Consider the following 16,457-nt stretch of genomic DNA (forward strand, 5'->3'; position numbering starts at 1 on the left):
CACACACAAAACATTAGAGCTTGTGCATTTTACATTTACATTCCAACTCCACAGGTAAGGCTACATCACATCTCATCACTGTGTTCCCTATGGGAATGGAAGCACTGGAGCATGTGGCCTTAAGGAATGAAAGCACTGTTAGGGCTTCATTTATGTGTACAAAGTATGAGATCCAGGGGGCCAGGAGGAAACTAATATATTAAATCCGCTTAGCATCGTGACCATGCTGTGCAAATTTGTTCAAAACTGCAGCATTAAAGTTAAGGTAAACTCTGCTAAGGTCTTATCACAACATAGTACATTGAGGAGACTAAACTTGGTTAAGTTACAGTATGCAATCAAGCAGTATCTCAAAGCTAACTACTGTTTGGATGTCAAGTTTAGCATGCTTACCTAATTGCAGCTGCTTGTATTTGTTACTCAGGCTCATTTTATTGATTCTGAATGTTTGCAAAATCCCGATGTAAATGGAAAAGTGTTTTCCAAGACACAAAAGTGCTTGTCCAAAGGAGAAGTACGAACCGTTATTTGAACTAACTACGTTATGAATTGCATCGACACATCAGCAGCCTTTTAACTGTGTTAATGTTAATTGCAAGGACTCTCACATGAACGTCTTAAAATGACAGGCACTCAATTAGACATACACTACTGAACTTTATTGAATGCTACCTCTGACTAAGAATGCATTACTTTGCACTTGTATAGTCTTTTATTTTGGAATCTTAAGAGCAATAAACATATATTGCCATGTTAAAGAATTCATGTTTTTTCATTCAGATATGTAAATAAACATGTATAGGTTGCTATTAGTGAATTAATTGGGAGATAATCGAATCGAAATCGAATCGGACTGAAAAAATGAATCGTTAGAATAATCGATGCATTATTTTCTACATAAATTGATTAGATGTTTGATCGATAAAATGTGAGAAAATGTTGTGTGTTTCCCAAAGCCCAATATTATGTCCTCAAGTTCATATTGAAATCGCTGGACATGAAAGTCCACAAGGACTACAACTGAGCGACAAAGTGATGACAAGTCCATACTTGGGAAACTCTTAACAAAAAAAGTTTCACAGGTTTTGTTAACACGAGGTGGCATTTACAAGAACTTTTCTGCTGTTTTTCCCCATTGTTCCATAATTTTGATACTTTGAACGCACCATTTCTGTGTTTTTTCCCCATTGTTCCGTTATTTCGATACTAGCATGAAGGCACCATTACATCTCCGGCAAATTAGATAGCAATGGGGGGGAATACTCTCACCCAATAGCCAGGATTGTCCATCACAAACAAATAACTTCAGCAAGCATGTTTGTTGTGCTATTGTTAACTAACAATACCCACAGGGTGGTACTATGAAGCAGGGTAACTGGCTTACCCTGGTAACTTTGGGGCTAGCTTGTCCCTAATAGAGCACTGCACTGAACTACAGTGCTACACTCGGAGGGCATGATTTTAAAGATGCCCCCAGAGTGTATCCCTGTAGCTGCCTGGCCAGCAACTCGAGCTAGGTAGCACCGATTGTTTTCGTACCACCAGCACACGGTGACCTTGAGAAACAGAAATCTGTGAAAAATGTCAGGAGTTCTCCTTTAATCCAAGTGTCTACGTGTCTACGGAGTTCTCCTTTAAAGGAGAATTCCGGTGTGATATTGACCTAAAGTGTGTTGAAACATGATACCGAGTGTGAACGTATGTCTCATAGCTTATCCCGGCTTGTCCCCTGCACTCAGAAATCTGGCTAGTTAGTCGATGCTACCAACAGTTTTTCGCTGGGGGTGCCTTGGGCATCGGCCTAGCCATGCAAATAAATCACTGTTTTACACCATTTACGAGGCTCAAACTAGCTCCATACTTCATTGGTAGACTTCCGAGGGCCAAGCATCTACGCGTTCTTCTCCTTTAACCCAAGCGTCTACGCATTCTTCTCCTTTAACCCAAGCGTCTACGCATTCTTCTCCTTTAACCCAAGCGTCTACGCATTCTTCTCCTTTAACCCAAGCGTCTACGCATTCTTCTCCTTTAACCCAAGCGTCTACGCGTCTACAGAGTTCTCCTTTAACCAAGCGTCTACACAGAGTTCTCCTTTAACCAGGCGTCTACGCGTTCTTCTCCTTTAACCCAAGCGTCTACGGAGTTCTCCTTTAACCAAGTGTACGCGTCTACGGAGTTCTCCTTTAACCAAGCCTCTACACAGAGGTCTCCTTTAACCAAGCGTCTACGCGTTCTTCTCCTTTAACCCTTAGAACCCTAAGCTGTTTTTAGGGCATTTTCACTACCTTTATTCATAAGGATTTATTCTGGTCATTGTAAGTGCCACACACAAATATTACATACTGTTTTTTTTTTTCAGCAGAGTCTAGGCTATCCAGATCTGCAATCATTCCATGTATTAGTACTAGCATTTTGATTTTTAAAGAATTAAAATATAAAAAGCATATTATAAAAATTCTTATATTTTGACATGTATCTCACCACAGCAAGCTCATAGCTCTACATGCATTTCATGTGCATGTAGGGCAGACTGTCCTGAATCGGGCAATATAATTGCCATGTTGGAGGGATACTCTGGGGCTGAGCAATTTACAGAAATATGTGGTGTGTGATTTACGGAAATAAATGCCATTTTTTATTTAGTGATGAAAAATGACCTTTCTGCGCTCCATATCTGTGACACGAACTGATCTGACTTGACCCGAGTTTGCGTGTTAGAATGTGTGCCTATGGTGTATGCACTCATAATGATTCTCAACTTTTTCCTGCCTTGCCATGAACAAAGTAAAGGCAAAAAAGGTGTTTTTTTGTTGAACAAATTGGGATGCAATGTGAGCCTTGAATTGGATGCCATGCAGAAATTTGCTATCTCAAAACCGGATTATGAACATGCTTTGCCATAGAGAAACACACAATAGCGTTGGATTATAAACATGCTTTGCCACAAAAACAGACAAAAACATGGGGTAAGTCCAGCTATATGAAGTTATTACTTTGCTGTCACTTCGTCTGTTTTATAACCCAGAAAGATGTACTTGGTATCAAATGATAGCTCTGTGTCTCCTCTTTCATCTGACACACGTGGCATATCCGATCACGGGTCCGCGAGTAATTCAAACGAGAGTAATGGGTGTGCAGCGTTGGTTTGTGTACATGGCGTTAATATTTTGCAGTCACTTCGTCTGTTTTTATAAGCCAGAAGGATCGATATGGTACCAATGGATAGCCCTGTGTCTCCTCTTTCATCTGATATGCTTGCCATATCTATGTGATCACGGGTTCACGAGTAATTCAAACGAGAGTAATGGGTGCGCAGGTGAACGCAGAGAAGTATAGACTGTAAATATGATGCAATTTAATTTCATTATTTTTTTTTTTAATTTTCATACTTGATCGTACAGACAATTGCGTAGTCTCTTTGGAAAGCCCCACTTCTGCTCTGTCATGCAATAAAGGTTTCATCTCGCTGCGACGAACAGTTCCGGAGCAATATAACAGAGAAGAAAGGGTGTGTTTTTTGACACTCTTTGCATCAATCGGGTTCTAAGGGTTAACTAAGCGTCTATGCGTTCTTCTCCTTTAACCAAGTGTCTACGCTTTCTTCTCCTTTAACCCAAGCGTCTACGCGTCTACGGAGTTCTCCTTTAACCAAATGTCTACGCGTCTACAGAGTTCTCCTTTAACCAAGCGTCTACACAGAGTTCTCCTTTAACCAAGCGTCTACACAGAGTTCTCCTTTAACCAAGCGCCTATGCATTCTTCTCCTTTAACCAAGCGTCTCCGCGTCTACAGAGTTCTCCTTTAACCGAGCGTCTACACGTTATTCTCCTTTAACCAAGCGTCTACACTTCTACGGAGTTCTCCTTTAACCCAAGTGTCTACGCATTCTTCTCCTTTAACCCAAGCGTCTACGCGTTCTTCTCCTTTAACCCAAGCGTCTACGCGTTCTTAAGCATCCCCAATGGCCGGAGTTCTCCTTTAACCCAAGCGTCTAAGCGTTCTTAAGCATCCCCAATGGCTAACTGGGCCAGCGTAGCATCCAGCGGCTCTGCGTCGGTCTTGGATGGGGCCTGGCTCGGGAGAGGCTGTGGTTCTGATCTGGCTGGGATGTGGCCCAGACTCAGCTGTCTGACCACTGGCACATGCAGGTGACTCAGCTGTCTGACCACTGGCACATGCCGGTGACTCAGTCTCACAGGCAGCACACACACAGCCCAGTCAGAAATCAGCTGCTGAACAGTACCCTCTCACGCGCACGCGCGCACACACACAAAATAAACACACAGAACAGAGGCGCCTATGTGCTCCACACACAATGCCCTGCTCCCAGACAGTGCCTTGACACCAGGAGAGCCTGGCAAGCCATAAGTAGCTCACGCAGCCAGAATAATCCGCACAGGCAGCTCTATTTGGAGCGAATTCTGCTAAAGTGCAATTGCTGCGCTCGGGCTGATAGAGTAACCAGGTGCACGCTTGTCACTCCTCCCGGACTGCTAGGCTACATGGAGCACGCCCTCACGTATCAAGATTGTGGCAGAGTCAAACAACCGATGCTCCTGAAACAAGACCACCACGCTCCTCTCCTGCCCAGCCATCTAAATTAGCTCATTCATTGAGCTTTGCTAAGAAAAATGACAAAAAATGCGTCTAAAAATGTTAACAGTGAACAGTGAACTTTATACTGGTGCTAATCAGATAGACAGTCTCAATACACGTCAGCACTCAGCACATCTGTGGCATCTATCTTTGACAAGCGCTTGAACTTTGACAAGTTCCATCAGATTCTGCTCTGAGGCCAAACTGGAAATTCCAGCAACACACGCGTATATTGTCCCACGTCATGAGGTCGGTAAAGCCACGGAGCTCACCACAACAAACCACACTGTTACTGTTATAATAACTTAATGAATAAACTCTGAAGCATATCGAGTACCGTTCTTTTGATAGCAGCAGCTAATCCAGGAAGACCAGGATATTAAGAGCAGTAGCATCCGTTTAATCTTTAATGTTACATATATGTCACGTGTGATATCTGTAAATCTGAGCTAATTTTATGTTAATGTTTATGGTTCTTGACAGACACTTTTGTCCAAACAAAGCAACTTACAATGACATCAATAAACAGTACATTAACATTCAAATGAACAGGTTATAGTCGAATAATATGCCCTAAATTTAAGAATATACAAATTATTAATAAACTAAACACAACAAAAACAATAACCATAAACATACAAACCTCGACTATAAGGGAAATGAATTTGTCATAAACAAGGTAACAGATAGTCATTAGATGCGTTTTGAAGATCCTAAAACATATCGCTACAATACTTGCCAGCTACCGAGTATTAACTGTATAAAAAAAGATCATAACACACTACCGCGGACATAGCAAGCCGTAGCCCGCTGGGTTAGTTAGCTAGCCATTAGCTAACTGTTATCGTGAAGCGACGCCATGCCATCTCCTAATCCAAGTATGGTTAACGTAAGGGTAAACATGGCAAGTAAAACTGACAATGTATCACGATCCATACCCTTACATGTGTCGTAAAAATAGGGCCAAACGTGGTTTGACAACTGTCACGCATTATAACAGCACAATAACACGCAACACGGAGTCGTCTTTCCAGGAAAACAATACAGCAAGTTTGAACCTGGCAACCATCTTCGCTAGTGTTAGCATGGGATTAATAGGTAGCTAAGTAAATATCAGCTAGCTTCTAGGTTAAATGAATCCTCGATTTTGCCATCTAACGTCAATCCGCGTACCTACAAGCCTTGGGTAAATCAACAAAAGCCATTTATGTGAAATGACTTCCTGTCGTTACAAGACTGATCATATCAAGGGTGTTGTTAGACAACAAGAACCCAAACGTTAGCTCGTTACCGATAGCTTGCTAACCCTGTCTCAACAGGCCGAATGACATTTTGCAGGGGGTGGGTGGGTTGGCTTGCTATCTGTTCTTGTGCCGAAGAGTTCTTCGCTAGCCAGATGACAAAGAGGTGATCAACAGTGAAATGACCTCGATTAAATAAATAAGAACATCGAGTGTTTTGTTAAAGAATGGTTGGTAAATATTGCAACCTTTAAAACTAGGTCTTACCTCCTTCCATGCTGAAATGCAAACTATATATTTCACTGAAGTTATTGACGCACTTTCTAGCCTCCCTACATCCCCTATTTCCTGGAACAGAACAACAACATGACGTTATTTCCGCCTAAGCACGCAGATCATAGACATAATATACATAGACGCCGCATCGACCGCTGCTCCCTACTAGCGCTGACGAGATTTGGAGCCGCCATCTTGGACCGGTCATCCACTCCACTCAGTGTAATCTGTTTGGCCGGTGCAATGAGCTGTCAGCACACTTAATTAATCATATCTCACTGAATACCGAACAGATTTTCACGCGTTTTTTTTTGCTGCAAAGGTCATACATGTAGCTATGATACAGGCCACATTGTTCGAAAATACAAAATACAACCAATAGTACGGTAATGTTAAATCTTACTTGTGAAAAGTAAATCTCCCGAGTATGGTCCGCCGATTTGAGCAGGAACATGCTGCACAGTGCTGTCATCTTGTGTTTTCTGCTGCAACGCAATGAGGAGTATGACCGGTCCAAGATGGCGGCCGCATTTCTTGTTTCCAGCAGCCAATGCGGCGTCTATGTATATTATGTCTATGACGCAGATCGTTTGTAACTTGAGCATTGGCTCGGAACCTTTTAGTTCTCAGTGAAAATGTGTCTCTACCTAATATTTAGGTCCCAAAACTAAGACCTGTAAGATATGTTTGTTTCAAGTTTCTTCATTTGTCACATGCATAGTCATAGACTTACAACAAACAGTGAAATTAACTCCTGACTCCACTCCAACTGTGCTATCACATATTAATAGTATAATAACTAGATGTACCGCATAGCGGTACAAAATATGACCGCCGCTCAGTCCTGTACATCCGTTCCGCGAAAATAAATCACACTTCAATTTGTCTCCATATTTTACTCCATCCCCCACTCTTGAAACTTTTGTGTATGCTTGTTTGGCATGCCTGAGTGTGTGTGTGCGGCTGCACAGAAAGTACCCTACTGGTGCTGAAAAGGTGAATAGATTGTAGAATAGCCAAAGAAGATGTAGAATTGTTATAAAACCTTTAAAATCTCTAAACAATCACAAGTAGGGCAGTTCATCACAGTTCATCCATTGCAACTGGATTGATGAAAGGTCACTTACACCTGTAGGCTACATTGTATTTGGGAAAAGCAAAAGGTATCAGCATAATGTTATTTATTTATTTATTTATTTATTTATTTTTTATGTATTTTTAAACAAAAACATCTCTGTCAGTTCCATGCCGTTTTCAACAGCTATCAAAAACAAAGGTCATTTTTGGATGGATGGATTTTTTGTGAATGTTTCTTCTTCTACATAAGATTTTAGTCATCTTTAGTTCATGTAATACTTTATTGTCAATGCACAAATTAAGTAACAGTAGTCTGAAACGTTATTGTTAATGCACAAATTAAGTAACAGTAGCCTAGTCTGAAACGAAATGCTGTTTTACATCTAACCAGTGGTGCAAATAACTGACATGTCCAAATGGGCCTTGATGAAATGCGTCGCTAGACTGTTCATACACATTTTAACGGGCCAAAGTTGAAGAGCTTTTGTCCGTTATTGTTAGTGCAAATATAGGCTGATTCATGTTCCCTTGCATTGTTTAACTGAGGTCCATGGCTAGTCTGGCTTTCATCAGACCAAGCTCAATCTTTTAAAAAATCAAAAAATAAATAGCGGGCAGATCAGGCTGGGTTCACCCAGCCTAGTCCATAGGCACACGATATTGTTTAATTTTCCGATTGAGATATACACGCTCTGGCTATTCTAAATGCAAAAATGCATCAGGGAGTTATGACAAAACGGTAACTAACAAACTAGATCCTAATAGAAAGCTTCCCTAAGCTACAGGTAGGATTATAAGGTAGGCCTATTTACAACATAAATTGTCAATAGGCTATGCTGGCGACACAAATAAAATCTCCTTTGGAAACCAATGGCTTACGCCTTACAGTATCAAGCGGACTTAAACTGTCATATCGTGGCGAAAAGTTGTAATAACATTCACGCAGCTCCATGAGTCAAGGAACGCGCGAATGAAGTAGCCACTTCTAAATGGGACCCACTACACAGTAGCTTAAGGTGTTTTGCTAAAGCAGCCATAATGAAATGAAGGTGTCACTGTTTGGATACTTCACACACACGTGCTTTTTAATTTCACAGACTACAACTACCAAGCTGTAATCAAAGCACATCGATTCCCCTCTCACACCCTGCACGCACTTAAAACAAAATAAACAGGCGTCTCAGTCTCACACATGTATAGGCAAAACTGTATCAGACCGGTGTAACGTTGGTAAATCTTCCATTGCACAGAATGATTTTGTAGCACGTGCAATAAATGACAGTCGAAAGATACAAACAGTGCTGCTATACATTTGCTTGGTATAACCGCATGTATAGTTTTCTACAAATGCAATAAATCAAATGCCTCTATCACTCAACCAACGCTAACGGTAACATTACCTAGGTCCTTATTGATATTACAAGATTAACGTACCTGCAGTAAAAACCAAGCATGTCCGATAAACATCCTCAGATTTATTTCGGCTTCAAGAAGAAATGGGAATTACACTTCATGTGAACATCGTCCTATCCTTATTAGATGTTCGCTGCGGTAAATTACAGTCCTTGTATGAAGAGTCCATTGTTTTTTCCAACCCACTTTTAACATCCAACAAAATTACGTCTCACTGCAACGATGCGCCATCTAGTGGACAAACGACTACTTCTCGCCAATACTGAAAATGCAGCCATGATGATGATGATGAATATTTATTTTGGCTTTCTTTTAATCCTACTGATTTTCATTTTTTACCGGGGGGGGGCAAATCACAAATGAGTGATTATGAGCCAGGTTGATGTGGGCCCTTGAGACCAACATACCATAAAAGATTCACAGAGAACTGTGTCTGCCCTACCCTCCTTTCGGGGGGTCCAGTCCAGCGGGGGGGCTGCAGATGAAAACGAAAAATGACGGTTCCATGCTATCCATGTGGGGGTACATGCCCACCAAGTTTTGTGTACCCCGGTCTTTCAGTGTCCCGGGAATCCTTGTTGGTGTACGTCACTAAATGTACACATAAATTATTTTATTGTAAGGCCCCCCATGAACGAAAGTACACAAAACTTGGCATGCATTCAGAGGGTGTCATAATGATCCTACACTTTTAATTTCGTGCAGTTTTGACCTTGTCAGCCAGAGATATTGAGATGAAAACACCTAATTTTTTGCTTTTTAATTTTTAACTAGGTGGCGCTATACATGAAATAAGTGGTAATGGGATGGGTTGACATGCCCCCTTAAGACCAACATACATAAAAAAGGTGGACCTCCTAGGCCCTACGGTTCTCGAGATATTCACAGAAAACTGTCTCCGGCCACCTACAGGCCAGTTGGTGTATAGTAACATAAATTAATTTATTGTGTGGCCCCCCATGAACGGAATTCCACGAAACTTGGCGTGCATACAGAGGGTGTCATAATGATCCTACACTTCCAATTTCGTGCAGTTTTGACTATGTTAGGTCACAGATACCTTCAATTACAACACCTCATTTTTACTTTTTTGTGTTTAACTAGGTGGCGCTATACATGAAATGAGTGGTTATGGAATGGGTTGACATGGCCCCTTGAGATCAACATACAAAAAAAAATGGTCCTCCTAAACCCTACGGTTTTCGAGATATTCACAGAAAACTGTGTCTGCCCTACCCTCCTTTCGGGGGGTCCAGTCCAGCGGGGGGGCTACAGATCAAAACGAAAAACGATGGTTCCATGCTATCCATGTGGGGTTACATGCCCACCAAGTTTCGTGTACCCCGGTCTTTCAGTGTCCCGGGACTCATTGACGGAAATTTGGGCATGCGAAAAAGAAAAAAAAAAAAAAAAAAAAAAATCTGGACTAAACCTATATGACCGCCGCTTCGCTGCGCGGCGGTCATAATAAGTTATGGATTTTTTATGGAAAAGTTCAGTTTAAAACATGAATAAATAAAAAGCTAAAATACGATAAAAGACATACCCCCCAGACTACCCCTATAAATATAATAAATCCTTGTACTACTAAAAGTGCTCACTAAAAGTGGATCCAGGGCTTAAAGTGCATGTGCAGTTCATGAGGGAGCATGTCATGTTTTGATTCAGGAGCCTAACACCTTGTGGATAAAACCTCCTGAGTCTGTCTGTGTTATACATGATACTCCTGAATCGCTTGCCTGATTTCAGCAGCTGAAATAGGCTGCTGCCGGGGTGGGAGGTGTCTTTTAAAATCTTGATAGCCCTACTCCAATATCTCTTCTGATGGAGTTCGTCCAGGGATGGGAGAGCTAAACCGCAGCAATGCTCAGCAGCACGGATCACCCTTTGGAGGGCCTTTCTGTCCTTCCCACAGCTGTTGCCATTCCATGCTGCCATACACTGCGTCAGGATACTCTCCACTCTCTCTGGCCGTAGTCTGGGTGTGAGCAGACCAAGTAAGGTCCTTAGAGATGGTGACACCCAGATATTTAAAACAGCTAACACATTCTACTGGGGCCCCGTTGATGTTGAGGGGGGCATAGGAGTGCTGACCCCTCCTGAAATCCACCACAAGCTCCTTTGTTTTGATATTAAGTTGGAGGCAGTTAGTCTGGCACCATGATGCCAGCCATCTACCTCCTCCCTGTAGGCAGTCTCGTTATTGTCGGAGATGGACCTAAGCACTACTGTATCACCCGCAAATGTTATGATGGAGTTGGAGCTGTGCATAGCTGCCCAGTCATTCGTGTACAGGGAGTACAGCAGTGGGCTAAGCACACACCCTTGTGGAGCGCCGGTGTTTAGGGAGATGGAGCTGGAGATGTGTTTCCTGATTCTCACAGCCTGGGATCTGCCTGTGAGGAAGTCCAAGACCCATGCCATGCACATATACCACTGCACAGGCCAAAGTCTCCCAGCTTGTAAAGCAGTCTGGAGGGGGATATTGTATTGAGAGCTGAGCTGTAGTCAATGAACAGCAGTCTCATGTAATTCCAATGTTTTCATTGGCCTACATTTTTCCACCCTTGATTTTGTCTTGATTCTCTCAAAAAGGCTGTATCTTGGAGGCCATGATTGGGCATTAACATCTTGAAAAGTATTATTCCCAACTTTGTAGGGTGGAAGACAGACATGTTCTCAGTATGACTGGACCGCTAAATGCTTGTACTGCATGTTCATTCGTTTTATATAACTAAGGCCCTATAGATATTGAGCAAAGTGCCATCAATCATAACGTTTAATATATGGCCCTAGATATTGAACAAAGTGCCATCAATCATAACTTTGTCTGCAAATAGGCTACAATACTTTATTAATGTTGAGCAAATATTTGAGGTCTCTGCAACAAATCGGCATGAAGGATAAAGCAAGGTGTGATTGTTTTTTTGGTAATGTTCATAGGAGGACTGAAATGCTAGTGCTAATGGATAGGAACACAACAATCAATGTGGGAATAGCTCAGTTTATAGTCATTTTGTGTATAAAGTGCTAATTACCATGTTTCTTTCATACATAAATACACTTATACTTGGTTACCTATGTGTTTTCATTCTTGTCCCTGAGACAAAACAATGATTTTGACTCTATTTGTTCATCTTCAACCTATTATTGCACTGCTATAGTTTTTTTTATATCCATCACCATGACACTCACTCTCACAGAGCACCTTAACATGCATACAGAATCACAGGCTCAGTCCCTGCCCTGTCACTACAAGTGCCTCATGCTTATTCATCCTTAAGCACACATATGTGGATATTTGATTTAGTATAGTATTTTTAGTATTTTAGTATTGTTTTTATCTTCTACTGTCTTTATTGTTCAGTGTTTTTTATATTTATATACTTAGTATATTACTTTTTCTGCTGTAAGTGCATGTTATGTGTGATGTCTGTATGCTACTGAGACCTTGAATTACTCCTTGGGGATCAATAAAGTATCTATCTATCTATCTATCTATCATGGGCACTTGCTTTACTATCATGGGCACTTGCTTTACTTCATAAAGTGAGCTACTTTCACATAGATTCAAGTGCCTAGCTACCCCACATATCATGTACAACATTAATGAAATATAGTATGTAAAGGAAAAAATAATGATTGATACAAAATACTTACAAAAACAAGTTTGTACTACCATTAATGTCACTCTTTTTGCACGTTTTTCCAAATCAGGGCCTTGTAGAAAATCATTAAGAATGCCGTTCAAACTTTTGGTTCAGTCATACTGAACTGTTTGTCTTCCACCCTACAAAGTTTGGGCTGCCTATGAATAATACTTTTCATTATATTAAAGGGGTGGTTCAGGATTTTGGACATAGGACCTCATTTCCAAGTAAGCAAGTGTGATATTTATCAGTGGAGACCGTTTTCAACAAGTTTCATCCAGTCCTTCTAATTGCAGAGTTCGCAGGTGCTAGGCTAGCGCAAGTCAACGGTATGTGCTAGCCTGCCACTAAAGACAGTCTTACCCACTCCAAAGTACACCCGAGGCAAATAAATTATAACGCCAGACTATCGATGTAAATGTCTGTATTGACAGTGTTATTTCTAACGTTATTCTATCCTTGCATTTCAACAATCGCATTACATTTTGAGGGACTAGTTTCTTAGCAGCGGCGGAATTATACTCGCTCCGGTTAGTAGTACTGCGCCGAAAAGTAAACCATAAAGCGCACTCCAATGGGGATACCTAGTAGTAGCCTTGGTAATATCAGTCCGCCGCTGAGTTGCAAAATGACTACTAACAACTTTAGGGACCAAAGTATAACTATTGCAACGCGATGCAAGGGTAGTTGTATTTCTTACACTATTCTATCAACACAGACATTTACATCGATTGTCTGGAATTTGCCTCAGGTGTACTTTGGAGTGGGTACGACTGTCTTTAGTGGCAGGCTAGCACATACCGTTGACTTGCGCTAGCCTAGCACCTGCAAACTCTGCAATTAGAAGGACTGGATGAAACGTGCTGAAAACGGTCTCCACTGATAAATATCACACTTGCTTACTTGGAAATAAGGTCTTATGTCCAAAATCCTGAACCACCCCTTTAATGCCCAAACATTACTTTGCAGATAATACAAAGTGATTTTCAGGCTGTGGAAGTAATTTCAAGAGCTGAAAATAATATGAAGACATACGATTTGAACAGAAATATTTTACAGGCCTTGGTTTAGGGGACCCATTATTGACAAGGTTTGAACAACATTTTAGACCGTGCAGCAACAACCTTATCTGATTTGACACGGAAAGACCCATGTGTTATAGACGTGGGCGTGCTAAACACACCAATGACCTCATGTCTCAAATAAGTTATGGTCACAACACGATTGTTCTCTGAAGTCGTTACAGTGTTGCAATGTAGTCATTGGCGTTGGATACACTACAATTGACACAGTACTCCAAATGACACTACAGGTAGGCTACTCCAGTCTGCTCCAGTCAGTACAGGATGCCCCGCCTTCCTCACCGGTCATTGGATGCGACGCCGAGGACTCGCTATCGGATAGGCAGTACATCACTCATTCAGCATCCAATCTCATGTCAGTGTCTCCGAGGTCGGGAGCAAAGAAGCATGGCCGCTGTATTCAGGGGGTCCCGAAAGCTATGGAGAAGGTGGTCCAACCATGTCGGACTGGCTCTCGGTAATGTGTCCAGTGTTCACGTACAGTTAACTAAACTGTACATCTCTTTAGAATGTGTCAACTGCGTGCGTATTAAGGAGATTTGCAAGGAGTTATCTAACGTTATTAGTCTCCTGTACTGTTGCCTTGGTTAGCGGTGCTAAGCTAGCGTACAAATATAATACACATTCCACGCAGCTTTTCAGTCTTCCATAGCTAGTGTGGTTAGCTAGTAAGCTAATGTCATGAGTGCAGGTCATTGACAGGCTGTATGTGTTCCTCATCGTTGGGTCAGAATGACCGCGTTATTTGTAATCACAAATCAAACGGCTTAGCTCATGCACCTTTCAGTGCTGTGATTAGCATGGAAACTACAGTGTCGCCCACAAATCAAGCTTTATTACGACTTTGCATTCAGGAGTTAGACGAATTCTTGTAACGTGTGCTATGCGTTCAACTCCTCATGTAGCGTTATCGTCAATTTGCACAAGTCTACTTAAAGTTACACGTTTTAAATAGCTTCTACCATTGCTTCCTGTGAGCAGCATGTTTTGAATCCACTGTATGAGTCCTTCATTCAAAGGTTCATCAATCCCAGCTACTCAATCTCAATCCCAGCTATTCAACTAATGAGTCGGAAACAACGCCTATAGCTTCAGTGAATTTCTGGACACTGAGGGGCTATGCGGAACAGGTGGCTATAGTTTGAACACTGGCCTGAGACATCTGGTAGCCTCAAGGAAACCTGTGTGTGTGTGTGTGTGATCAGAGACTAGTGATTGATTTGTTTGGATGTGTGACCAGTGGTCCACAGGGATGAGGTTCAGTCAATAGTCACTTTCCCAACTATAAGTAGTTATAGGAACAATCCACTTCTAAACAGTTCTACTAACTACTCTCCCCTAAAACCGATTTTGCCATTCGCACTGGCAAAGTGGCCATAGGATTTGGTTGCCCATTCAATTTCAAATTGCCCATTCAACTTAGGTTGACAGTGGGCGTGATTTATAAGTTGGATAGGGGTGGGCGATATGGACAAAAAATTATTTTGACGAGAACGATAATTAGTCGATATCCTTTAAAATAAAGTTTTTGTTAAAGTCTGAGTTACTTTACAGCTCATTATTTATGAATAACATCATTACAATAATAACCAATAACCTAACCTGTGACTTTTTAACCAAATCAACCAATGCATTGTCAGTCTATGACACATTTCCAATTCTGCCCCCACTTGTGTGTGTGGCAATGACATGGTCTAGCCAGCTACATTAGAGAAGATGAATAGGCCTAACAGTTTCCCAAGAGAAAGTCTGAAGCTGAAGTTCCTTTCAAACCTTTACATAGGATTCACTGTAAAACTAAGAGCAGACCAACAGAGTAGCCTACATCTCAGTTATTTCCTTCTATGTTTTGTTTTAGAGCAATCACATAGGCTAGCATTCCAAGTTACAGAATAGAAACTAATGCGTTAGCTTATGGCTAATGTATATGAGAAATCCCATAGAGATGCTAACGGTTAGCATAATCGGTAAACGTAGATATTTAGAGCGAACTTCAGTCCATTTACAAAAGAGTTACATGAGAATAGGTATTTGTTTACAACTGACTATTAAAATACTCAAAGGCTAATGTTTTCTCTCCATATAATACCGTGTAGGAAAAAACGTGACTGTCTCATCAATGCTACTTGAACCGAAGTATCCGCATAAAATCACAAGTAGGCTACTCTCCCTGCACAAAATAAACATTAGGCTGCGTGGGACAACGTTGTGACCCACTAGTGATCACGTGACACTTGCTCTGCTGCACTTGTCCTGCATAGCCTACCTCCTGGGAATGTATGAGTCATCAGTACGTGATTTCAGGTGTTTTTTCCCCATAAGTAATTTAAATACTCGATAATGTCATTTTGCACATCGTTAAAACAACAATCACGATATTATCGCAGACGATATATATCGCCCACCCCTAAAGTTGGACCAATCAGTGTAGACCTAGGTCACTAAGTGTTCCTATGCGGAAAAGGCAAAAGACCCTGCCCTGAAGTAGGAGCTGAAAGAGTTACAGGAACTGCGGTCAGAGGAACTTAATAATCGCCAAATTGGTCCGGTTGGAATCTATATATATACAGCAAGAAGCGTCTGTGTGTGTGTCCTAATGTCTGTGGCACGCATATCTCGCTGACCGTGACTTTGACTAAACAAACGACAATTCCGACTGCAAGGTCCCAAATTGAAACGAGCGATAGGCTAATGCCGCATAGCTAGACAACAAGTGGCAGGCTGAGCGACGTCACACTATGACAATACAAAATTGCTTTTCAAAGATCTCATTGGTTGAAGCATACAGTAGACCTACTTGCCACATAGGTGGAGAGGTAGAGATGGAGACGGTAAAGAAGCTGAAGATGCGAGAAGTTAAAATAAGACACCCCTCCAGGAAAAGCGATATATGGGAAATATTTGGAAAGGTTCTTAAAGAAGAAGACAGTAGTGCAAGTTATGTTCTATGTAGGCCTACTTGTTGCGAAGCCATTTAAAAGTATGACAGCCACAAAACAGGCACGACCAACATACAGTAACTCGTCACAAACGCGGCACTGGTAGAAGCCCTCCCAGCCAAACCGAGTAAGTGCAATTCCCAGACCTCATGCAAGCAATAGATTTATATACTGACCTGGAAC

The 16,457-nt window shown here is 41.6% G+C and overlaps 2 protein-coding genes across 2 annotated transcripts in view; one reads left to right on the plus strand and one right to left on the minus strand.

The window, feature by feature from the left end:
* The window catches only part of tax1bp1b (Tax1 (human T-cell leukemia virus type I) binding protein 1b), a 32,072-nt gene extending 25,848 nt beyond the window's left edge, over window positions 1-6,224 (minus strand). The window contains exon 1 of the mRNA XM_042106313.1: window positions 6,105-6,224. The gene's annotated coding sequence lies outside the window, so the exon portion shown is untranslated. The remainder of the gene's footprint in view (window positions 1-6,104) is intronic.
* Window positions 6,225-13,660: 7,436 nt separating this feature from the next.
* The window catches only part of hibadhb (3-hydroxyisobutyrate dehydrogenase b), a 42,282-nt gene continuing 39,485 nt past the window's right edge, over window positions 13,661-16,457 (plus strand). Inside the window, exon 1 of the mRNA XM_042105967.1 lies at window positions 13,661-13,792. Coding sequence (XP_041961901.1) covers window positions 13,723-13,792 — 70 coding nt within the window. The 5' untranslated portion in view covers window positions 13,661-13,722. The remainder of the gene's footprint in view (window positions 13,793-16,457) is intronic.

Source organism: Alosa sapidissima, chromosome 10 (genome assembly GCF_018492685.1).
Source record: "Alosa sapidissima isolate fAloSap1 chromosome 10, fAloSap1.pri, whole genome shotgun sequence".
Taxonomy (NCBI): domain Eukaryota; kingdom Metazoa; phylum Chordata; class Actinopteri; order Clupeiformes; family Clupeidae; genus Alosa; species Alosa sapidissima.